Source organism: Colossoma macropomum, unplaced genomic scaffold (assembly GCF_904425465.1).
Source record: "Colossoma macropomum unplaced genomic scaffold, Colossoma_macropomum, whole genome shotgun sequence".
Lineage (NCBI taxonomy): Eukaryota > Metazoa > Chordata > Actinopteri > Characiformes > Serrasalmidae > Colossoma > Colossoma macropomum.
The window spans coordinates 6,846,332-6,872,737 of record NW_023494808.1 but is presented as its reverse complement, the minus strand read 5'-3'; the positions used below and the strand labels follow the sequence as shown (position 1 = coordinate 6,872,737).

At 40.1% G+C, this 26,406-nt stretch overlaps 1 protein-coding gene across 1 annotated transcript; it reads right to left on the bottom strand.

The window, feature by feature from the left end:
- Nucleotides 1-1,905: 1,905 nt before the first annotated feature.
- On the bottom strand, nt 1,906-9,236 carry LOC118797928 (CMRF35-like molecule 1). Its single transcript, XM_036557229.1, has 10 exons — nt 9,083-9,236; nt 8,488-8,814; nt 8,274-8,360; nt 6,110-6,159; nt 5,930-6,015; nt 5,329-5,371; nt 5,166-5,234; nt 4,348-4,416; nt 2,070-2,138; nt 1,906-1,923 (listed from the first exon to the last, which is right to left on the bottom strand). Exons 1-10 carry the CDS (start codon nt 9,120-9,122, stop codon nt 1,906-1,908), a joined length of 858 nt encoding a protein of 285 aa, XP_036413122.1. The 5' UTR covers nt 9,123-9,236.
- Between the last annotated feature and the right edge of the window lie 17,170 nt (nt 9,237-26,406).

The window sequence follows — 26,406 nt, the reverse complement described above, 5'->3', positions numbered from 1 at the left end:
ATTTTGCACAGCGTCCCAACTTTTTTTCTTTTCTTTTTTTTTGGAAACAGGGATGTATATGGCAGAATACATGTTTCCTAATTTTGATAGGTATTTACTAGAGGTTTACTTAATATTTTCTATTCAGAGGTCTAGTTAGTGTCTCTACTGCCACTTTAAGAGTCTGCAAGGTTTGACGTCATCACTGGTGTCTTTGTCTGCAGTTTGTGAACTGACAGAAGGTGGGCGCTGTTTCTCTGCTCAGAGCAACTGGATATTTATTGTGCAAATCGACACACATTCACTTGTAGTCATAAAATAAATAAATAAATAATAACAATAATAATAAGAAAATACATGTTCTATTCATGTATGACCCAAGATCATATTAAAACTGTAAAATGATAAAATAAGACAATGTCAAAAGTGAAAACACAATATATAGACAAAATAAGAGGAACTGTGAATAAAACTGTAAATAACAGTAAAACTAGAGGCTACAATATTAAAATATAGAATATGTAGAAGAAATTGATACAGTCTGATGACATTTTAATGAGTGATATTACTGAGCAAAGGATATGATGTAAGTTCCATCTTAAAAGAAGAGAATCTTGTGCTTTTGGGGTCCTAAAGTCTGAGACCACATGGAAAATCTGCGATGTTTTTCATTTTAAGCCTGAAAATAAATAGGAAGCTTTAGAAGTTTGAAAAAAATAAACAAAGAAAAATGAAGCCAAAAAAGTATTTAAGACTCTTAAGCACTAATTTAAGGTCACTATTCAAATTTAAGCAAAATTTGTGAAATTGATCATGTTATGGCCTTTGTACAAAGATTTTTTGGGTCTTATCTCTTCATTAAAGCTCATGTTTGGACCACTCTTAGGTGGATTTGATCGGCTCATCAGAGGCTTTTGTACAAACTTGTGGAGTTCATTACCAGCTCCAGTTCTCACTGTCATTAAAGCAAAAGGTGGATAAAATTCTGAACTTCTTGTTAAAATTCCAAAGACACTTTTCATGGATATTTTTATGCAGGCAATATTGTGGTGTTAGAGCATGCATTTGTTCCCATGATGCTCTGCGCATGCTTAACCAGACTGTATTTAGTTCTAAAACACTAAGTAAAGGTTTTCAGTTGCCTTTTCAAGTATGTGATGTGAATGTTTACAGGTTATGTGATAGAAAGCTGAAGCAGTTTGGGAAGGTACTGTGTTTGGGAGTGTTGGCCACCATCATCCAGGTTTGGGTTGTGATTCATAACCCTGGGCTGGATTCTGTAGCAGCTGTGCTTGAGGTGTAGAGTTTTAACTTTCTCTAGAAATATCAGTGGTTTACCTCTCTGTACTCTGGCTGCTTTTTGTGTTTTGTGCTTGTGTCTGTGTTTGTTCAAGTCAGGCTTTGGGCCCATAGAGGTCTAATCACAACCAACCACCGACACCCCATTTCTGTTTTTGACATGTCGCATTGCAGGGCATTGTGCTGGTTTTCCACTTTAAATATTGTTTAGCAATTTGTTGAAACAGGATTAAACTGATCAAAAAACAGATGAGGAGAAACTAATCCATGAAGTGGAGAATAGTGAGCTGTATGATCTTTACTCTAATGATGATAATGACATTGCTAGCCTGCAAGAAGTTTCCATCGGTGGTACCATGTTTTTAATGAACTACAGATACTGCTTTAAACTGAGTGTAAATAATCCTTCTTATTAATCTGTTTTGTGTCACAATTGTCTTAGAATCTAATAATTAAAATTAAAAATTAATTATTTGGTATAATGTGTGGTATAATTACAGTACTGCATTTGAAGCTAGGCTATTTAGTGAAGTACTGACACTGATGAGCTGACCTACTCTGTGCTCTGACTACTCTGGCTGTACAGTTTATACTAATGTAAAACTAGTGATATATATGTATGCCTCTTTAATTCTTACCAGTGACCTGTAAAGAATGGTGAGTAGATAAATCATCTACTTCATCTGTAAAGTACTAAAATCTGTGTCATTACTTGTTTCTCTTTTCTCTAAGAATGTAGATGGATTGTGGTGTAATTACAGTGTAATAAGACATTAATGTTTGTTACTCACTGTTATATTCTCATAGTCATCAGTACTGAATGAGTTGTCATCAGGAGGCGGAGCATTGAGGCCTATGTCCTGAGAACAGAGAGTTAGAGAACAGGTCAGATATTAGCAAAGGGCACCAGGACTTGGACTTGGTTCCACCTTAAATACTTAAGTTAAGCCTGCTGCCTTTGATCAAAACATAGATAAACTGGCCAATATATGAGGAGAAACTAATATTACTTTTTTTGTTTACTAATCTGCTGTGCTTTACACATGTTAAATATGTAGTTATTTTCCCAATGTAGACATCATGAATGTTTTGCTTTGCAATACTTTGTGTCGTAGCTGTTATTAGCAGATGAACAGTGTGAGATCAGATCTATTTTTCTTCACAGAAGGTAAAACTTTCTTGTTAATCTGTTTTATGTTAGAATTGTCTCAAAATATAATAATACAAAGTAAGAATGAAACAGTGGCATAATCACAATAAGATACTCAATGTTGATGATTCCCGGCTGAGTTCTTAGGTTCTTAGGTTGAACCGAAAACTACCTCATAGATAAGAAACAATGTGTGATACTGGGTAACCACAAATCAGATTTAACTCACACACCCAAAGGAGTCCCACAAGGCTCAATCCTGGGTCCAGTATTATTTTAATTATATACACAAATTAGTTCCAAATACCAAGAAAACTAAGCATATGCTGTTCTCCACTGTGAATATTACTACCTGACAGGATCCAGCATTAAGCAAATCACAGAGTTTAAGTTCCTCAGCATTTGGCTGAATGGGGAGCTTACATTTAAATCTTATATTAACAAATTAAATTATAAACTAGTTAATAAGTGCAGATTGAGGCTTGGATTCCTATATCAAAACAACGCTGACATAGTCTACAGACATGCATCCGCCAGTGCCTCTAAACCACTAGACTGGCTCTATCACTCTACCTTGCCATTCATTAGTGGCGACCCTTATAACTCTCACCACTGCAGACTGTATGATAAAGTTGGCTGCCCCTCACTAGCTGCATGAAGAGAATTACACTGGCTTATTTTTATTTGCAGATTATTCTCCAGCCATATGCCAGCTTATCTCGCATCTATGATATCTATAAATAACAATAATTATCAGATCTGCTCTAGTGACTGGATCACCTGTCAGGTACCGAGAGTTTTTACTGAACTGGGAAAATCTGCTTTTAGCTACAGAGCCCCTGTAAGCCGAAGTTCACTACAGGATTCTCTAAAACTCTGCTCCCTGGAGTCACTCAGACATTTTTAACTTTTAGCCTCTAACCACATTCAGACAACCTCAAACTGTTTTCTTTCTCCTTTTTATTTATTATATCACTGTTTTATTGCACCTGTTTTATTTGTGGTAACTGCTTTTACTCTTCTTTTCTAGTAAATATTTTTTTGTTTTCTAAAATTTTAGTTTTTTTTGAAAGTTTATTTTGTATTATCTAAGTTGGTTCCTTTCCTTAATTTTATTGTGTTTTCATGATATATTTTATTGATATTTCAGGCCTGCCATTCCAACTTTTTCAATCCCTGTATAATTTGCTCCACGACGCTGCGAATGAGGAATTGTGAATTATTGTCAACCTCAATGTACTTCCAAGTTGAAATAAAGGTTGATTGACTTGGGTGGCTAAACACTGCAGTTAAACCTAAAATGGATGAGGAGTAATCCAAACTAATCCATGAGGTGGAGAACTGTGAGCTGTATGATCTTTCCTCTGATGTTTATAAGGACATTGCTAACCTGCTGGAAGTTTTAATCAGTGGTAGCATATTTTCGTTCTACTGTGAGTTTCTGATATTGCTTTAAAATGTGTAACTCGCATATAAAATATAAAACTTGTTCTCTTAAACTGATACATTCATAGGTCGTTTATGATTTGTCTGATGAATATGTTTCCAGTGTAAACATCATGAACATTTTGTGTTATGATATTTTATCCAGTCATGTTTATATCCAGCAGCTCTAGATTGGAACTTTGTTTCCTCACAGAATAAAAACAAACTTTCTTGTTAAAATCTATTTTTTGTCAGTTTACTCAAAGTCTATTAATAAAAAATCAAGAATGAAACTGTGGTGAAATGTCAATAAAATGCTAGAAGTGGATGATTAATCCTTACCATGTTACCATCCTACACCAGTAAAAGAATGACGAGTAGGAAAATAATCACCTCATCTTAAAGGAGTGAGATCTGTGTCATTACTTGCTGTCTGTATTCTCTAAAATGCAGTTGGACTGTGGTGTAATTACAGCTAAATATCTGGAACTCACTGTAATGTTCTCGTAGTCTTGAGCACTGGATGAGTCGTCATCAGGAGGCGGGGCTCTGAGACCTGCTTTCTGCAGAACAGGCACAGATCAAAACAGAAAGAATATTATTTTTCAGCCAAGGGCAACAATTTGCTTTACACTGATGTTCCACCTAAAACACTAAGTATTGCTGTCTTTTGTCAAAACACAGTTAAACTGGCCAAAGACAGATGAGGATAAACTGATCCATGAAGTGGAGAACAGTGAGCTGTATGATCTTTCCTCTAATGTTTACAAGGATATTGTTTGCCTGCTGGAAGGTTTAGTCAGTGGTACCATGTTTTAAATTCTAATTCTCTCAACCTGTTAGCTGATAAGATCATAGTTTGTTTATATTTAGTCTAGATGAATATGTTTCCAGTGCAGACATACTGAACATTTTTGCATTGTGATACCTCATTTAGTAGCCTTTATGCACAGCAGTGCTAGACCAGAGCTATTTTATTCATGCAGAGAAAATGAATATTTTAAAAACTGTTCTTTTGTGTCATAATTGTGTCAAAATATATTCATAAAATTAAACATAAAACTGTAGTATAATCTCAAGAAAATGCTTAAGGTCGAGATTTCATCCTATAAACAGTTTTTCATAATACAGCAGTTCCTCTTGCATTATTAAAGTAGAATTACTGTTAAAAAAATCAATATTTCCAGTGGCCAGTAAAAGAATGATGAGTACATAAATATTCACTTAATCCAAAAACACTGAGATCATCATTTTCTTCATTCTCTAAAATGGTTTTGGAGGGTGATGTAATAACAGTGTTTATGCAACTCACTGTTACATTCTCATAGTCCTCAACACCGCAAGAGTCATCATCAGGAGGCTGGGGTCTGAGGACTGTGCTCTGCAGAAAAGAGTCACATTTTAGCCAAGGGAACCAGGAGGGTTAAAGGACCGACCGCTGACTGACTTATATCTAGAATATTGTGAGAACTCACCTCATAGTCTGGGTCATCCATATTTCTGCTTTGCCTCTTCCTCCTGCTCACAAAAAATAAATAAATAACATAATATGAAGAGTCTGAAACCATGTGGTGAATTCCTTTTAGATAAGAATCTCACACACACCAGGTCCTTTCAGGTGAGAACCAGATTTTTACCAAAAAAAAAATGTTCCCTCAGAGGCTCCATAAAGAAACAAAGATTTTATGTGCATTAGTGTTTATAATACATGATATAAAGACATTGATTTTTTCAACAACATAGTTGCAACCAGTGATGTAATTTAGTAACTGTATTTAACTTCATTTTCTCTGCATAATTTTCTCACCTCTTCCAGAAAACTACAGCGAGAAAAATTACCACCCCACAAAGTGCGACTCCAACAGCTGAATACAGAATCACTGAGTAACCTGCTGAAAAGAACAGTGCTCTAACAAACACGTTCATAACCAGAAACTGCATACAGTGTCATAGTTTTAAAGCACAAGGAATGAATGACTTAAATAAATAATTATTAATCATTTTATACAGAAACTGGAACATATTCAAATAAAAATTCATACAGTCGTGTGCCTCACCATATAAATCGACTGGCACCAGATCTGATCTCTGAGCTCCATGTTGATTCTGAGCCTTGCAGTAGTAAGATCCACTCTGTAGAGGACTGTAACTGTGTCCAGATCCTACAGGTGAGGTTCCACCTTCTTTAAACCAGGTGTAGATCTTCACAGGTGGGTTTGCATCACTGCTGCAGGTCAGAGTCACTGAAAAGCCCACCAGTATGTGTCCAGAGGAAATGATGGACACTGAGACATTCTTTGGAAGATCTACAGCAGACAAGAAAAAGATCTTTGAGGAAAATGAGTGTCAGGAAATCACTTAATGAAACCTGAGAAATCATCATCAACATACACAGAACACTAATCTGCACAGCAGTGGAGTTTCTCTCTCCATGTTCATTCTGACTCTGGCATGTGTATTCTCCACTGTCCTCAGATCTGATGTTGGGAATGCTGTAGGTTTTTCCTTCTCCTACTGATGTTGATCCCTTAAACCAGGTGTAAGGGGCTCCCGAGTGGCAAAACCATCTAAGCGTTGGCCCTATCATCAGGAGATCGATCCCTGGTGATGCTACAGCCATCCGTAGCCGGGAGTCAGAGAGAGCACAATTGGCCTCGTTCTCTCTGGGTGGGTAGGATGGCCCCTCCTTCTCCCCCCATCACTCAGCGCGATGCTAGTTAGCGCAGGCATCTGTTAGCTGACGTAACAGACCTGGCGGTTGGCGCTTTCCTCCGAGCGCGTTCGGCTGTCCAGTGACGTTGCGTGAGCGGCAGCTCGAAAAGAAGCGGTGGTTGGCTTCACAGGTCTCGGAGGAAGCCTGTGTTAGCCTCCACCCTCCTAGCGTTGATAGTATCGTGTGATTGGGGGAGTCCTAACTAGTGGGTGGAATTGGAGACGACTAAATTGGGGAGAAAATCGGGTAAAAAATTAAAAAAAAACAAAAAAAAAACAGGTGTAGATCTTCACAGGTGGGTTTGCGTCACTACTGCAGGTCAGAGTCACTGAACTGCCCTCCACTATTTCACCAGAGGGACTGATGGACACTGAGACATTTTTTGGAGGATCTAAAGATAGAGACATTCTTAAAATGACAGTGACATCATGTTACTTAGACATTTATCATCCTGTTTGCTGCTGATACTGTCTTATACACCTCTTTACAGCATAAAGCTGGAGACTCAACTCAGACTTGCATGAAGCATCTTGGCTCATACAGCTCTGAACATATATGACTATAGACTAACTGGGACACACAACTGGGCTATTATTCACTACAAGCTCATGTGCAGGTAAAACACCCAGTTAAAAACCACATCGGCCCACATGGACAGGCTGGCTGGATCTCAACAAAGTCAGAGTGGTTTGGAATGAAATCTTTAATGAAAAGAATTGTTCACAGTGGTGGTGATGGGAGCCAGACGTCTGGAGAGTTTAATGCCTCTAAAGGTTCCCTCACAGAAACATATTACTTATAATGCTTATGTGTTTGTTTAAGATATATTCATAGCAGAGAGGTACAGTCGAATGCAAATGCTTCAGTGCCTCTGATTAAATAGCGTTTGATTGTTTGATTTCAGATTTACTGCCATTTTATCTTTATCAACACAACTGAAGGAGACACAACACATTTCTGGATAGTAAATGAAATGTCTATATTGTTGTAGACATTATTGTTGTAGACTTTGTGACCCCTGGTTCCTCTCACCACCACTGTGAAGAAATCAATGTCAGTAAGTTTCTCTATCATGAACCATTTTACATGAATCCACTCTGAACAACTTTCCTCTTAAAGATTAAAATCTACAGAAATTTTTAAAATTTGGTGGAATGCCCCTTTAATTTGAAAACATATAAACTCAGCTATGCAGGAGCACTAGCTATTACTTTGTGCAGTAGTCTATGTTTTGTAATATGCAATGAAGTCATTTGCATGGAGTAAATAAGCTCTTCTGTATTAATTTAACCTCTAATAAAGATTATCTGAATAGAATTATATAGAATTCTGAATAGAATTTTTTTTATTTTTAATATATAGTTTTCTGTCACTTATTTATTTTTGAACATAATAACCAATAACCGAATAGTTTTATACTTCAGAAATGTTTGGGAGCTGAAATATAAGCTCAGATCAGGTGCTTTGATTCAATAATACTTTTAAAAAGATTATTATACTAAAACAATTCAGAGAGCTAGAAAGAGCTTGATGCAGTTCTTCATTCATTTTTATATAACGCAACCTGCCATTTGCCTATTAAGCTATGTTTTAGGATCGATAAATAAGTTTTCGTAGTACAGACGTCATAGATCAACAGGCACTGATTTGATGGATAATCTGATGGAGACACAAGTAAGAAAACAGACTGAGAGAAAGAGCTCATACCTGTGGATGGAAAACTGGAGAGATGTGTGGATTGTGTCTGCACTGATGGAGGAGAATATGTGGAGTGAGAGACAGTAGTAGGCGTATCTAAAGAAAAAGAAATAGAGACAATATAAAATTAATTCATCTTTCAGCATTAAAATCTCACTGAACACACAGGAAAATGTATTGTATTTGTTTCTCTGTTTATTAGTCTGAACCGTCTGTCACTCACCAGGTTTAACCAGTAATAGAATCTCTGTGTAAAGATCAGGAAGTGCTTTAGTCCTCTGTATCCCACACCAGTATGTTCCTTCATCCTCTGGTCTCAGATCAGTGATGGTGATGGTGAAGACTCTGGCTGCTGTGTGGTCATCCAGAGAGAATCTCTGATCTTCAGCAGATCCAGACCGAACAGGAATGTCTTTAGTTCCCCATATAGCAGAACATTCTCCTCTGCAGAGATACTTTATGTTGGTTTCATATCCAGACTTGTAGGAACATTTAATCTGAACTGACTGTCCTCTGTGTCCAGTTACAGTAGTTACAGCACTGATTCCAGCTGTAAAAGAGAACATGTTGTATAGAAGTAATAAACGAACTCTGAGACTGAGACGTTACTCAGGACTGTTTAGTCTGAAAAGTCAGCTGTAGAACACGAGTGACTGAAACTCTACACAGAAACGTCTCACTGAGACAGTAACAGTGATAAATATGAGTGAAAGAGGGAATATTCTGTTCTTTATCAGTCACTGATCTAACACACTGTGTGTTTCTGAGTTTGTAAAGATCATCTTAAACTCAACACAGATGTGAGAGGAAAAACTCACCAGGCGTCAGAATGAAGATGATGATCCAGATGATGGTCATGATTCAAATATCTAACAGGTCAGTTTATACCTGACAAAGCAAACAATGTACATGACGCTTAAGTTTATCATGAGAGCTTTAAGACTTCCTGAAGTGACAGAGCCCCACCCATCTCTCCCTCTCTCTCTCTCTCTCTCTCTCTCTCTCTCTCTCTCTCTCTCTCTCTCTTTACCCCCCTTTGGCCCGTCTTGGAAACTACACAGTTTAACCATCTTAGTAACCAGTCAGCCACTTCCTCCTTAATGCATTTGTCCTTGTGGGTAGAAAATGATCTGAGATCAGTTTTACTGTTTCTGATCTAACAGTTAAAGTCGTTATGAATGTGTACAAAACTGATTCTGAATCAGGATAAAACATCTTTTTTGCAGCAAAGCCTGACTGATAACACAGACATTCGTAAATCTGATGCTGGAAAAAAAGATACCAATTTGAGATCCAGATTAATTGTCAGCCTTTCATTGTGGTGGGTTGTGCGGACTATGTGATGCTAAGCTGTAGTACAGTTCTTGGTTTGTGTCACAGTTTAGTTTTAAGTGTTTGTTTTTTAAATATTTTTGAATGCAACACCATAGTGAGAATCACTTTCTTTTTTTTTTTTTAAGTACATTCAATAACATCCATCCTCCCATGCTGGGGGAGAAGATGGACAAAATGCAGGTGGACAAGTTTGTGATTGCATAGGTCTTGGACTACCTGTCGGGAAGACCCCAGTATGTGTGGTTGAAAACCTGCCTGTCAGACCATCTGGTCAGCAGCATTGGAGCACCTCAGGGAAGTGTGCTCTCCCCTTCCTCTTCACCCTGTACAAGATGGACGTCCAATACAGGCTGACCACTTCCACCTTCAGAATTTCCTGATGACTCTGTGGTTGTTGGGTGCATTAGGGATGGGTAGAAATGAGAGTATAGCAACCTTGTGGGAAAGTTTGTTGAGTGGTGTACGAGGAACCACTTGATCCTCAATGTGACCAAGACCAAGGAGATGGTGGTGGACTTCAGGATGAAGAGGACCATGATCAGTCCCATTACCGTCATGGGTCAGAACACTGAGCTGGTAGACACCTACAAATATCTGGGTGTCCTGCTTGACAATGAACTGCACTGGAGGGCCAACACAGAGGCTATGTACCGAAAGGGGATGAGCAGTCTCTACTTTTTGAGAAGGCTCAGGTCCTTTAATGAGTGCACCAAGATGTTGGCGATCTTCTACCAGTCTACCAGTCTACTGTTGCAGGTGCTGTCTTCTTGGCAGCAGTCTGCTGGGGAGGGAGCATCAGAGGGGAGATGCAAAAAGGCTCAACAAACTTATCAAGAAGACTGGTTCTGTCTTGGGCTTGGGACAGTAAGCCAACACCGATATGAGCCCTGTATCAAATAGCACGCTTGTGTTTATACAGTCCTCACGTGATTCTTATCTCCACCACGTTTGTCTGACAGCTGTAAACAAACCCATCCACTCTGACTGATCATAAAATTCCTTGAGATGAAGTCTAGGACCAATCAGAGTGGATGGGTTTGTTTACAGCTGTCAGACCAACATGGTGGAGAAGAAGATATTTCACACAAGTCTGTCCCAAAAACATGCTTTTAAACCTGCTGACCTCGAGGTCTCTCACCCTACATGTCTGCATATTGGTGACCTCACCAAAGTATAACACAGTATGGAAGCTCAACATGTTCAGAAAGATGAAAACAGCACGGGAAGGTTAGTTCCACTTTAGTATATCTATTCAAATATTATTATGGATATGTACATAAAGCTTGGTGTATTTTTCTTACAAAGACTTTTCACAAAATCACAGGAAGTGTTTAATAAAGTAAAATATTTCCTAAAAGGGTAGATTTCTTTCATCTTTTATCCATTATCATATCAATTTAAAAATAATATGCACTGTATGATTTACTGCATATTCATTTTGTCTGTAAGATGCTGTAGACGCTGTTTTTTCTTCTATATGTTCTTATTCTTCCATTTTGTAAGTGAAGAAGCACTAAAACCACACATGATTACAGCTCTGCTAAGTGAGCTCAGTATCTGTAGCCATGGTGACGGCAACTTCCTCTTTCCAGTGGTTTGCTGTTTTTGAGGTTTAATTTCACACATTCTGAGAATTTGTGAAACGGCCTTCCAAGAAAAACCTTTTCTACATGAACAAAAATAATATTTGACTAAACAGTGAGTGGAGCTGACGTGTGAGAGCTGTTTCATCGTGTTAAACAGTTTGCACTTCTGTTGAATCCTGTGGTAAGTCTACATGAATATTCTTCCTATCAGCTGATTTTATAATGAGAGTGAGACTGAGCCTTTTATTTTATCTTATTCTATGATCCAAGATGGCGCCGCAGACGGCAACACTGGTTGGGAGCTCTGTCGTGTTTTGTTTGTTTTTGTTTGTTTGTACTGTTGTATGTGAACCAGTCTCACTAACATACAGCGCAGAAGATCTGCTGAACCTCAGGCAGTCCATGCCACAAGGCATTTTTCCTGACTTTTCACTTTCTGACTGCTTTTTGGACATTTTGGTGAGCGGAGCGGCTGCTCTCTACAGCAGGCACAGACGGACACGCAGACGCGGGAAGCGCACTGGAGCGCTGGTTAAACTCCGTCAGCGCAGACTTTGCACACCGCTCCCCAGCATTCATATGGTGAATCTTTGCTGCTTAGGGAATAAATTTGACGAGCTTTCCCTTCTAAACAGAACCAACAAGGACTTTTCTCTCTCTGCTGTGCTGTGCTTCACTGAGTCTTGGCTCACTGAGTCGACCCCGGACAGCGCGCTCTAGCTCCACGGCTTTAACCTCTACAGAGCGGACCTCTCCACGGAGCTCTTGGGCAGGAAGAAAGGTGGCAGAATCTGCTTTTATATCAACCAAGGCTGGTGTACAGATGTCACAGTATCAACGAAAACATGCAGCCCTAACCTGGAAACACTTTTTATAAACTGCAAACCATTTTATTGTCCAAGGGAATTCACGTCTATTATACTCGCAGGAATCTATATTCCACCCCAGGTGCTGCGTGTTCTCGCAGACCACATCACCAGCGCGTAGCTCAAACACATAGACTCTGTTTGTATCATTTTAGGGGACTTCAACAGAGCGCAACTCACTAGCGAACTGCCTAAATACAGACAGCATGTTAGCTGCCCCACCAGGGAGAGTAATAATTTAGATCACTGCTACACTGTGTTAAAGGGGGCCTATCACTCTGTTCCCCGTGCTGCTCTGGGCCTCTCCGATCACTCGCTAATCCACCTCCTTCCAACCTACAGGCAGAAGCTCAAGTGTTCCAAACCTGTAGTCAGCTCAGTGAAGAAGTGGACCACCGAGGCTAAAGAAAGGCTTCAGGACTGCATGGAATTAACAGATTGGGGTGTGTTTGAGGATGCCTCAAGCAGCCTGGATGAATATACAGACACAGTGACATCCTACATCAGCTTTTGTGAAGACACCTGTGTTCCCACCAGGACTTGCATTAAATACAACAATGACAAGCCCTGGTTCAATGCCAGACTGAAACAGTTGCGCCGGTCTAAATAAGCAGCGTATAGGAGTGGGCACTGTACAGCGGGCTCTGTACAATCAGGGTAGGGAGCTTAACACCTTTTACTGCATGTTTGAAAAGCCCAGCTCCACACTTTAACTCAACACAGATTCATACCCTCCTGTCATTCAGCCACATATTCAGCCTACCCTGACGATTTGGAAGAAAGATGTACATCGACTCTTCAGGAGACAAAAAGTGTGGAAAGCACCAGGACCAGATGGTGTATCACCCTCCTGTCTGAGGGTCAGTGCCGACCAGCTCGCGCCAGTGTTTACAGCGCTCTTTAACAAATCACTGAAACTGTGTCGTACCTTCCTGCTTCAAACGCTCCACCATAATTCCAGTTCCCAAGAAAGCAACCATCACATGACTGAATGACTACAGACCCGTTGCTTTGACCTCTGTAGTCATGAAATCCTTTGAGAGACTGGTGCTCTCCCATCTGAAGAACATCACAGATCCTCTGCTAGACCCCCTTCAGAGTCTGCTTACAGATGGGTGGTTGATCAGGTGGTCCTTGGAGCAGCCACAATAACCTGGTGCTTAACACAGCGAAAACAGTGGAGATGTCAGTGGACTTCAGGAGGAGCCCTCCAGCCCTGTCAGCACTCACCATCCTGGACAGAGCTGTGGTGACAGTAGAGTCCTGCAAGTTCCTGGGCACAACAATCACCAGGGACCTGAAGTTGGACAGCAACATCGGCTCCATCATCAAGAGTGCCCAGCAGAGGATGTACTTCCTGCTTCAGCTGAGGAAGTTCAACCTGCCCCAGGAGGAAGATCTCCACAGACCCCTCTCACCCCGGACACCACCTGTTCCAGCTCCTTCCCTCAGGCCGGCGCTTCAGCCAGATGAGGATCAGGATATCCAGGCTACAAAAGAGCTTCTTCCCACAAGCCATCACTCTCTTAAACAGTTAATATTACACAAAAATAAAACAATATTCCAGCTTCAAATTGCACCTTTAAAATACTGGTATATAGTATCTGAGTCAACTCCATCCTCTAGAACTGCCGCCTCAAACCAGTGTTTTATTCTAGCATCTTACTTACCTGCCTTATTACCCCACTTATCGGACTGTTTCCTCACTGATCCCTTTCTCTGCCACTATACACCCCTTTAACTGCTGCTGCACTCAGCACTTAAACTTTAGACCCATACTTTGCACAATGTAAGGTTTACAGGTATGACTGCGTGTGTGTGTGTGTGTGTGTGTGTGTGTGTGTGTGTGTTTGAGTGAGTGATGGTAGGAATGCATGTTTTATTTTATTTTATTATTTTGTTATATTTTAGATTTATTTTATATTATTCACTACATGTAAATGTCTGTCTGGTACTGTGCACTGTGAGCTCCTGTAACCAAAACCAAATTCCTTGAATGCGTAAGAACACCTGGCCAATAAAGCTTGATTCTGATCCGTCATAATAACATAATATCATGGCAAGTGGTTGTACGTAACATCAACAGCATCACACATGTTACCTGTTTACTACATATTGTTACTCTTATAGAAACCACGGATCTGCCAAAAAAAGTTTCAGGTTGTTACTAAGTAATAAGATAATAACTACAACAGTTACAACAATGTTACTGACCAATAAGTTAATATATATATATATTAGGGGTGGGGGAAAAATTGATTCTTAGATGCATTGCGATGCGGACGTGGACAATTCAGAATCGATTCATTCAACATCAAAAATCGATTTTCTAAATATTTGATTTATAACATAAAGTTGACAGAACACAAAGGGCGGAACTTGGAAGTGGGTAAGTGCAGTGCCCAGACAGACTGTGGCGGCACGTAACACATAAGAATCTGGTGTACAGGTACAGAAACCTGATTTTTATCATTTTGTCATACATAATTTCAATTTGTGATCCATTATTATCAACTGTATTTAACTTCATTTTCTCTACATAATTTTCTCACCTCATCCAGAAAAATACAGCAAGAAAAACTGCAACCCCACAGTCCGACTCCAACAGCTCCATACAGAATCACTGATTAACCTGCTGAGAACAACAATACTCTAAAAAACTCATTCATAACCAGAAACTGCATAAAGTATGATAGTTTGTAAAGATTAATGAATGAATGATTTAAATACATCATCATTAAACATGTGAAACAGAAAATGGAACATATTCAAACATTTACTCTTTTGTTTCAGCTGGATTAGCTATTAAGCTAGCCAGCAAGCACACTTAAAAACTACAGCTTAATCAACCATTTTAAGCTGTTTTATAATCTTCATTTTAAAGCACCGTATTTATTGTGTGTAGCACTTCATTACTGCTCTTCAGACTGAAGATTTTTTCTATAATGAAAGTTTCAATATTTAAAGCTGTATCAATCCTGAAAAGTGCAGCTGATAGCAAGACTGAAATTCTTTACTAAAGAAGTAACTTGGCTCATACATCTCTGAACATCTGTGGCAAATAGTGAAGAATATGTACTACACTCACATCTAATATTGAGGTTCTGAGCAGTAGAGTTGAGGTGTTGATCTCCTCTTACAGCACAGCTATAACTGCCTGCATCCTCACTGCTGACTGTCTGCAGGTGGAGCTGGTTGTTCTTGATGGTCTTTGTGGTTAAAGGACGTCCATTTTTGTACCAGATGAATGTTGGGTCAGTCAGACTGCAGGTGGTTTTACATGTCAGATCTGCTGTTTCTCCCTCTGTCACTTCATCAGGAGTTTCCACAAGGAGCTCTAAGACAATGAGATAAACATCAGGTCAGGAAAGAAAAGCTGCAGTTAGTCAGACACCCTTGTGCTCTCAGCCTTTTTTTTTCCCTTTTTCAGCTTCAATGCTTTTGTAGGTGTTCCCACATACAGGTCTAAATTGAGAAACTTCCAATCAGGAAAGAAAAGCTGTATATAGTCAGTTGTCCATTTACAAAAGCTTAGATTTTCAAGTTCTTTCTTACTCTTGTTGTTTACTGAGAAATAAAGAGATTAAAACATGTGAAATGGTTGCAGTTGGTTTTCATTGTCTATTTCAGTTCTACACAGTTTTGATTCCACATCTTGAGGAGGGACCAATTGTGAATTCATTATTTTTCACTAGATAACATACATTAATTATAATATTCTCTCTTAATAGTTACAAAATAATAACTGCAAAGAGATCATCAATACCAAAATAATAACCTATCAAAATGTATTATCTTTAATGTATTAAGCAGAGCAAATTAGTCTGTTGAAAAAAAAAGACTAAATCAGGATTGAAAATAAATGAAAATGACTTTTATATAATGACAGATATAATAAAACAACATAAGCGAGAGTCTTTATTGATAAGGAACATTTCTCTGAAGCTAAAGCTGTGTGTGATCAGTGGAAAACCTGATGATTTTACTCACCTGTAACTCTGAGCTGAACTCCAGGTTCACCCACCCATCTTTGTTTATCTACATTTGTTCTGATTCTGAAGCAGAACTGATGTTCATCCTTCTTCATTCCATCACTCAGTTTGAGGGAGAAGTGTTTCTGTTCATCAGTTAAACACTCAACTCTGCCTGAATAATCTGGGTCTTTACTCAGATTAGGAATCATATCTGGGTCTATAGTTCAGAAAGTCTCTGTCACTGTAAAATGTTCTGGGTGAGTATAAGTTCCATTCATAAACACTGTGGATCCTTTTAAAGCACATATTTCCTGTTGGTTGTACTTCACACTCCACTCTGTTCCAAAAGCTCCTGAAACATATGATGCATGAAAGAGCTGATTACAGAGTCTGGAGCCCATAAGACAGTCAGAGTTACTGTAGCTTACAGCTTCACTTCTCTCCTCTCGAACTCCAGCAGCTCCTCTACAACACTGAGCTGATTCTGAGAGAAACCACAAAGTGAGAGGGCCTCCAAAGGTGTTGCAGCAAAGAGGGAGAGGAGTAAAATGAAGCACTGACTATCAATATAATTAGTGTTTTCCAGTCGGGAGGCAGCTGTCTAATTAAGCAGCATTCTAAGGCAGCATTTGCCGATTAGCTCCCAAGACAAGTGCTGTCCCATTCGGAACGCAGCATAAGGCAGCTGCCTTCTAAGGTGTCTTATTTTGACCAAATCTGAAGGCAGCATCGCATGTATCCTTGTCAGTGAAGGCAATCCCACAATACTGTTCACTGGCCGAAAGTTCCATTGTGCCGGTCTGATAAACATGGTGGACGAAGCAGCCATTTTTTGCCGACCGAGGGGTTTACAAATGTGAGTTATTTCTTCACTATTGTCTTTACTGTTTCGATTTATTGTTGGATTTGTGTAAAGTATTGAACATATGTGTTTTTAGATCTCTAGAAATTGTTTCTGTGGTGAAATTCTAGCAGTTCGCTTGTCTAAGGCGAATTGACCGGCTGTGGTTGTAACTCGTTAGCTCGGTAAAGCCTGCGGTAGTTAGGTTAGCTGGCAGGCTAACTGTGTAAACTCGCCGGCTCTTCAAAAGGAAAGAGTCCAGTTTAAAATAGATGAAAAAAATGGCTGTTCACTGTTTAGTAGCGTTTAATTTCATTTAGCGTCAGTACTTAGGGATTTTTTCTGTTCTCAGGAACGAACATTACAGCAGCGGAGAGGTGCTGTCTGAGGGGCTGAGGAAGAGGAGCAGTTACGGGGAGAAAACTGCGCTGAATGACTGAAAGCAGCTGGACTTCCAAGTGTATTTTGGGGGAGCCAGCGCTACAGACTGACGTTCTCCCTTAATGATGAAAAATAATTTAACTTATGTAGAAATTCAGAAATAAAACAGTTTTTAAAATAAATATTTCAGATGCTTATTTTTGCTGCTCCGCTTGTCTTGTATTGCTGTACTTACCACAGTCACAGAAGTGTGAGGTGAATGTTGATCGCTTAATTTCAGAATAGGAGCTCATAAATCAGATCTGGATGTATAAAATAAAATGCATATTAGCTGCTTAACAGATTGCATGGGATCCATTTTTCTGAGTGCATTTTGTACAAAATTAATTATAACATTACTGTTAATCCTTTGTTTGTTTGAAATAAAGCAGGTTCGTTAAGGTGAATGAGGACGGAAGGAATTGAAATGATCTATAAACTAATAATCACGATTATCTGTATTTATCTGGGGTGCTGAGTCGAGTATATAACGATAGATATGGATAGACTCCTTAAATCAGCCTGTTCTTCATGGATGGTTCTTCAGGAAAACAGCTGCTGCAGATTCAGAGCCGTCCTTTTACACTGAGATGATCCATCTTTAGTCGGAGGTGAGTGTAAGCTAATGAGTGACTGCGAGTAAACAGATAAAGCCCTGTCCCGAATGCGATGCCTACTAAGGTTCCTTTTTGGTTAAAATGCTGCCCAACAAGAGAGCTGCCCTTGAAGGCAGCGACTAGTTAGGCAGCTGTCTTCAGAATGGAGCACCTCTAATGAATCTTGTGTAGTTCTTGACATGAACTAATTAATGTTTAGTCACCTTAGACTTGCAAGCCAGAGATTGATGTAAAAAACAATATGGTGTTTTATAGATTATGTTATATTAGTACCTGATGGCTCACCTGCAATCATGAGCAGAAATGTCAGAAGAAGAGCCATTCTGGGTGATGACATCACATTAATGCCTGCAATTTGAATTGTACAAATTTAATTTCATGCAGTACTTGAAATGTTTTCAAACTTGTACTGTATTGTAATCAAGCTATAAACTGCTTTGACAAACATCTATCAGCACTCAAAACACTGTTTTTTCCAAACACTTAAAACTCTTCAGAACTAAAGAACAGTGTGTGTTCCATAAGTTAATCACATCACCAACAGCACAATTCATTCTGAATTGTGAGAATAGAGATTAAAGTGTTAAACTAGACATGATGAGCATCTGTAACTGTGATCTACCTAATGAAACTAAATGCCAGATTCATCCAGATTCATTAAATGCCAAATTCCTCTTACAGGATTTCTCTGACATACCTGACCTTATGTAACAAAAACTAAGCTCCAGTTTATCATAGTGAGACCTGGACCTGCTTTATCAAAGTGTCTCAGCAGCAGTCGTGATGTGCGATATCATGATTGTTCATCCCTCCTCTTTCTTTTAAAAATACTGATTTGCTAATGCAGATCCAGTGTAGTGTTTCTGTATCTGAAAACATACATGCTGTCTAATCTTTTGATAGTTTGTTTGTTGGAAAGTCTGCATACATCACTTCCCTGTTAGTGCATTACTCGTTTGTCTGTAAGGGCCCCCCCTGCTGGCGGCTGGCGGTGAGGTGCCATGAGTTCAGGGAACTCCAATTCCCAGAGGCCCACAGGCTGATTAGGCCCAACCTGGCACACCTGTGGACTCCTCTACTTAAGGCTGTGGCGAACAGCAGCCCTTTGTCACACCTTTGTAGAGGGGTAACAGGTACGGTACTTAGCCCAGGTAAGTATTTAAACAAAAAAAGAAAGGAAGGGAAAGAGAAAAGTGGGCTGGAAAAACAAGAGAGAAATTGTCCTAAAACTACTTAAAAGCCAAATAGAAGGCTTGAAAAAGAAACGGCTCCAAGCCATACAAAAGTGTTTGTGCCACAAAGAGCAAACAAAACCTGATCTTCCTCTCATAATCACAGAGAAAGTGTCTTTTGTTTTCTGATTATCTTTTATTTCACTTTTCTATCTTAGCCTTTGTTTGAGCGTGCTGCTTTCAGCATCACATTTTTTTTTATTTCCATTCATTGAGGTGTAAGACCCTTTCTCATGGGTTTTCCTCTCTGCACTTGGGTCCATCTCCCTGCTGTCCCATAACAGTGTCATGCTGTAATTAACACAGAACAGGCACATTTGTTCAATGCCCTTTAGTGTCTCATGTGCTTTTATATTGTAAGGTGAAGACAAGCTCTCGGTCAAGAGACAGAAGAGGAAATATCTTTTTGCTAGCCCAATGAACTTTGGGTAACTTTGTTTTTAGGTCAGTTACAATTATGCTTACAGAGCATTTACATGAGATATGACATATGTAGTAATTTATCATCACTGGATTTATTTATTTTTTTTTAATACTTAAAAATAAAGTGTTTCTCTGCTGTGTAGTAAACAGCTTTATTTATTTAATTATTTATTAAGGAGAGGACACTTGGCAGATACTTTGTCAGGAACCCTTATACTCTTACTTATTAATGCAATTTTCTAATCAGCTAACCCTGAGGGCCACAACAGCAGAAGACCAGGTCAAGTTTTACTTCCTTCAGCCAAAAACAGAAAGCTGAGGCAGTGGGCACAAGCTCATGAAAAATGGACAGCTAAAGACTGAAAAAAAGCTTTGTAGTCTGAGGAATCTAGATTTCAGCTGAGATACACAGAAGGTAGGGTCAGAATGTAGTGCCAGCAGCATGAATCCACGGACCCCACCTGCCTTGTGTCAACAGTCCAGCCTGGTGGAGGTGGTGTAATGGGGTGGGAAATGTTTTCTTGGCACATTTTGGGCCCACTCAATCATCGTTTGAATGTCACAGTGTATTTGTGTATTGTGTGCATTCCTTCATGGCCACAATTTACCATCTTCTAATGACTACTTCCAGCTTAATAATGGACCATACCATGAAGCAAAAGTAGTCTCAAGCTGGTTTCATGAACATGAGAATGAAATCAGTGTTTTCAGTGGCCTTCCCAGTCACCAGATCTGAATACAATGGGACACCTTTGGGATGTGGTAGAACGGGAGATTTGCAGCAAACCAAGATTTAGCAAATCTAGCAAATGCAGATTTTGAATGTAATTCACTAACTACTTTAAATTAGCAGAGGGCAGAACGAGATCACAACATCTAGGGTTTAAACCTTAATTCTTGTAATAGTGTGTTGAAAGACTGACAAATGCATAGCAATTTGATATGCATGTGTCTCCACTATGAATTAGATTTTTAATTCATGTTTAAGTTTTTGCTGTTAAGAAAGCATATGTTGATGTGACTGTAATGCATAAACCTGTGATATTACTAATTGATCAAAAGAAATACTCTAATACTCAGATATTGCTTAAATAAAGTGTAAGGCAGTTGCCAGAAAATTATTGTGTCTTCGTCACTGGAGAGAAAGCTGAAAGTAATCTACACTGAAGATAAAGTATCCCAAAATAGGTCTGGTACATTAGATTTTATGTTCTTGTCATTCATAATTAAAAAAAAAAATAAGTACATAAGTACAGCATTTTTGTGTACAGCCTAGAATATCATACATAAATTTATGTTTAGGACAATTTAGATATTGGCTCGGACTTTGCAACCAAGAAAAACACCTTACTGGCTGAAATGGCTCAAAATCTAAAAACATTTCCTAGTACTGAATAAGCATTTCTTACTTACCGTCCTTTAACGAGGCTCATCACCAGTGTCTTCATGAGAAATGGTGAGAACACAGGCAGCGCTGACGTATTTTAATATACATGTGGTCAACACTTAACTGTAAGTTCTCATGCTCAATAAAAATACAAAGGCTTATTAACATGCTACTTCCTCCTATAGGAAGCACATGACCTTCTGACATAAGAGATAAGCGTCACTTAAAACTCTTGTAAAGTTATGAACTTTTCTGTATCTGAAAACATGCATGCTGTCTAATCTTCTGATAGTTTATTTGTTGGAAAGTCTGCATACATCACTTCCCTATTAGTGCATTACTTGTTTGTCTGTAAGGGCCCCCCCTACTAGCGGCTGGCGGTGAGGCACCACAAATTCAGGGAACTCCAATTCCCAGGGGCCCACAGGCTGATTAGGCCTAACCTGGCACACCTGTGGACTCCTCTACTTAAGGCTGTGGCGAACAGCAGCCCTTTGTCACACCTTTGTAGAGGGGTAACAGGTACGGTACTTAGCCCAGGTAAGCATTTACACAAAAAAAGAAAAGAAAGGAAAGAGAAAAGAGGTCTCATATTAAAGCTGAGTGTGACGTCTTCTGTACAGAAAATGTTCCAAAATAATTTATCCAGTTCCACCTCTTCTCCTGTTACTGCATGGAGTAGTATTTAGCATTTTTCACTTGTTGGTTTATCTGCGCTGGTCTCAGTACTGTGTTAACAAGTCAAAAAGAATAAACTTGATCAAATCTGATAAACAGAGTGAGATCTGGACCTGCTTTCTAAAAGGTCATCAGCGGGTCATGTTGTATTTTCTTTTGAATAATGATGACTTTCTTCTGATACTATGCACTCTTAGGAAAAAAGTACTGAACTGGGGTGGAGGCCCTCTTGTCCCTGGGGTGGCACCCTCAAGTGTGCAATCAATGTCTCATTGACACCTGCCCTCATCATGCCACCCCAAGCTACCTCATCTGTGGTGGCTCCCAGGTCCTCCTGTCTTGTGGTCACTCCACCAGGTACTTCCTCTGGGATGTCCACTGGTACTAGAGCTGACTCTCATGTTCAGCTCCCCGGACAGCTCCAGTTCCTGCTCCATGGACCGATCCAGTCCAGTTCCCCCTTCTTGAGTCACTCTAGTTCCTGCTTCCAGGGCAACTCTAGTGCTTCCCTAGCTGCTGCTAATCCAGCGGTGACTCACTGTGCAGCGAGTTTGTCAGCTCCCCATCCTGATCCAGTACTGGCTTCCCAAGCTGCTGCATCTCTTTTGGGGGTGCCCTGTGCAGCTCCTTTGCCAGCTTCCTGAGCTGCTACTGCTCCCAGTGGTGTCTCTCTGTCCTGTACCAGTGCCGGCTTTTGGGACTGCTCTTTATTTGCTGGCTCCCACAGCTGCTCCTTCTGTCTCAGGCTATTGAATGCCTCTATAGACAGCTTCCCCATGTCCCCCTCAGGCAACCCACACTGCTGGTACCTCTGTTGACTTGGTTGGTGGACTGCCCTTACTTCTGGTCTTTCTGCCAGTTGTAAGTAAGTAAAGTTTATTTATATAGCGCTTTTTACAACAGGTGTTGTCACAAAGCAGCTTTACAAGGAAATGAGCATTACGAAAAGAAATCCGGGTCCAAGCCCCCATGAGCGTCGCCAGTGGCGACAGTGGCAGGGAAAAACTCCCTAAGAGAAACAGGAAGAAACCTTGAGAGGAACCAAGACTCAGAAGGGGAACCCGTCCTCCTCTGGTCGACACCGGATAGTAAACATTGTCATTATAAAGTATTATAGTACAAAAACAGGGAAAGAGGTGGAGCAAATTATTAATTTGATTAGTTCATGCAGCAGCAGCGGCAGCAGCAGCAGCATCAGTGGGGTCAGGTTGTGAGGGTGAGGTTTGCACAGCGAGCAGTGGCACCCAATCAAGCCAGAAGAGGCAGCGGCATCAGAATGCACAGGATGGGCTGCTGTTCAACTCGGCAAAGAAAAGAAAGGAAAAACACACAGAGTCAGTTCTGCAATGGGTGATTGATTAATTTGATTGGTTCAAATGAATAATTTTTAGTTCATGTAGCAACAGCAGTAGTATCAGTGGGGTCAGGTTGTGAGGGTGAGGTTTGCACAGCGTTGTACAGCAGGAGGCTCAATGTTGGTAAGCCGGTCCAGAGGGCTGGCGAGCAGTGGCACCCAATCAAGGCAGAAGAGGCAGCAGCATCAGACACACAGGATGGGCAGCTGTTCAACTCGGCAAAGAAAAGAAAGGAAAACACACAGAGAGTCAGTTCTGTGTCAAATGCCGCACTAAGATCGAGGAAGACTAACAAGGACATATGATCTTGGTCAGAAAATAATAATAGATCATTTACAATTTTTACTAGTGCCGTTTCTGTACTATGATGTGGCCTAAAACCAGATCGAAATTTTTCGTTTATTTGATTCCTATGCAAATAGGAGCTTAATTGTTTTGCTTTTTCCAAGATCTTTGATATAAAGGGGAGATTCAAGATGGGTCTATAATTTGATAGTTCGCAGGAATCGAGGTTAGCTTTCTTAATCAGCGGCCTAATTACTGCTAGTTTAAGAGATTTTGGGATGTATCCAAGGCTAAGAGAAGAGTTTATTATTGACAGAATAGGCTTGGTTATTTCCGGCAAAATTTCCTTGAGTAAACCTGTAGGAATCGTGATTCCTCACTGTCTGGGCCCATGCCTTAAAATGTTATCCTGTCATGTCTTCTTCCCCTCTGGGGAGACTCCAATTAGCATATGTCATAGCATAAACTATGTCCAGAAAACAATAACCCCTTTGAAAGTCAGTAACCATAGGCAAAGATGATTCATTAAGTAGATCAGCATGTCAGACTCCCATGATAATGATCTCAGTCCTAAAAAATAGAATTCAGAAAAGATATGTGTTACTGCTGCTGGGGTTCATCTCACACTTTCAGAGAAAATGACATCATTCACACCCAGGCGTGGCGCCAGTCACTGACACACATGAATGTGCACTCTCAGTAACCTCAGACATGCTATGTGAACCCCAGCAGCAGTAACCAAGCTTGATACTACAACCAGGCCATACTAGAAACATGCAGACAAAAAATTACTTTTAAAATGTAAAACTAATGGATATGTATGTTAGTAATCTAAAAACTATGCATCAGGCCACATACTGCATCAAAACAGAGCAGCACCTCATACAGGACTACATAAAGGTACACAACAATGTGGAACAAGTGCAGAATATAAAATAAATACACAGACAATAAATATACAGACCAATAAATACACAAGACAATAACTGAACAGAACAAAACATATACATGGCAAGTACTCATGATGTAACTAAACAGGACTGCAAAACAGTATAAATGAATTGGGGACAAATAGCAGCACTGAAAGATTAAGACTTAAAGAAGTTAAAGTGCAGGTGTGCAGTGATGATTAAGGCCTGTGTGATCAGTCTACATCAGTGTGTTCAGTAGTCTGACTGCCTTGGGGGAAGAAGCTGTTTCAGATTCTGCTGGTATAACAGATACTCTGGTACCAAGTCCAAGGGAGGGGTGGGAGGGGTCGTCCACAATGCTGGCGGCCTTGTGGATGCAGAGTTTGTGGTAGGAGGTGTTGATGGATAAAGACACCCTAACGATCTTCTCAGCTGTCCTCACAATCTGCAGGGGGATTTTATGGTCTGAGATGCAGGTACCATACCAGACAATGAAACAGCTGGTCATGACACTCTGTACTGTCACCCTGTAGAAAATAGTGAGAATAGAAAGGTGAGGTCTTTTCATCCTCTGCAGGAAGTGAATATGCTGCTGGGTTTTTTTCAGCTAGTCAGGTGTTGTTAAGGGTCCAAATGAGGTCATCAGTGATGTGCACTCCAAGAAATTTGAAGCTTTTGACTCCCTCCACAGTTGACCCATTGCTGTGCTGTGAAGAGTGATCACTGCGAGGCCTCTTGAAGTCAAGAATCAATTATTCATCTTATCAGCATATTTTTTTTTCTCTGCATCAGTGTATAAACCGCTCCACCTCCTCTCTGTATGCTCACTCGACATTGTTCTACCACCACTGTAGTGTCACCAGCAAACTTAAAGATGTGGTTTTAGCCATGCTTCACAGCACAGTCATGATAAAGCAGTTTAAATAGCAGTTTGAACAGGCCAGAGCACACAGCCCTGGAAAGCGCCAGTGTTCTGGCACTGAGGTCTGAGGTCTCCCAGTCAGGAAGTCCAGGATCCAGTTGCAGTGGGAGGTGTTCATCCCCAGCAAGCTCAGCTTTCCAATAAGTTGTTGAGTGATGATTGTGTTGAATGCTGAAATCTAGTAAATGTCTCACCTATTTGTCTTTTCTGTCCAAGTGGCGGCCCCCTGTGCTGATTCTGTGCCAGTTTCTTGAGCTGCTGCTCTTCCTGTGGTGGTCCCTTTTGCAGCTCTTGTGCTGACTGGCCATCATGTTTCGGTGCTGGCTTCCCAGGCTGCTCCCTTTCCTGTTCCAGTGCTGGCATGTAGGACTCTTTCTTCCTCAAAACTACAAACAGACCACAGGAACATATAGACACCACTTCACATTTTGAGGTTATTAACCTAAACTGTCTGCTATTACTATCTTATTTCTAGGTTGATCCCTGCACTGCTGCTTTATCAGACTGCTCTGCATGAAAGAGTAAGAGGGTAAATGGCTGCTGCTGAGTCAGTATCAATGTATTCCATCCCAAAGGCACTGGGGCACTTGTGAGCACCACATTTGCCAAAGGCAAAATAAGGAATGGGCTTCATGATCCTTGTGGGCATGAACAGTCGAATACCACTAGACCACAAATGTGCAAACCGGGGCTGCAGTCTCAATGTCAAAAGGGTGTCAAATATTGATTAAACCTAATTTTTGATGGATGAGTAACATCAAGCTATTAAAATGAGCCACTTACCACAAAACCTGCAAAGAACACACACACACACACACATACATACATACATACATACATACATATATATATATTTGTTTTGTTAACTGACAGAGAGAAGTAATTGTACAACTGTGTGGAGGAACAAGCTAACGTGCTAACCACTAGCTAATGCACTTACTGAGAGTTACTATGATGAGCTCCAGCAAATGTGCTAACTAGCTTGCTAACACACTAACCACTAAATAACAACTACCATTAAATAGCTACTTATGGTGCCAACACACTAGCTGTGAACTAACATGTTAGCTAAGGTGCTAAAACACTAATCACATACTAACATGCTAGCTAAGGTGCTAACACACTAACTGCAAACTGATATGCTTTAGTGCTGACATGCTAAAGCCTGAGCTAACCCTGACTGTAATAGGATAGTAGCCCATTTTGGCAAATTTGGTGGCCCTTCGGCTTTTTAGACAAAATTTACTTATTTTTTCCTTCCTTTCTTTCTTCTGTTATCTTTTGTAAAGTAGTTCAGTAAATAAATTCAC

Excerpts from the sequence above, each read along its gene's own strand:
- LOC118797928 (XM_036557229.1), bottom strand. The coding sequence starts at position 9,122 with ATGACCATCATCTGGATCATCATCTTCATTCTGACGCCTG. Across the intron at positions 6,016-6,109 it reads TTTCCTCTGGACACATACTG|GATCTGGACACAGTTACAGT; the intron begins GTGGGCTTTTCA and ends CCTCACCTGTAG. Across the intron at positions 5,235-5,328 it reads TGGATGACCCAGACTATGAG|AGCACAGTCCTCAGACCCCA; the intron begins GTGAGTTCTCAC and ends TCTTTTCTGCAG.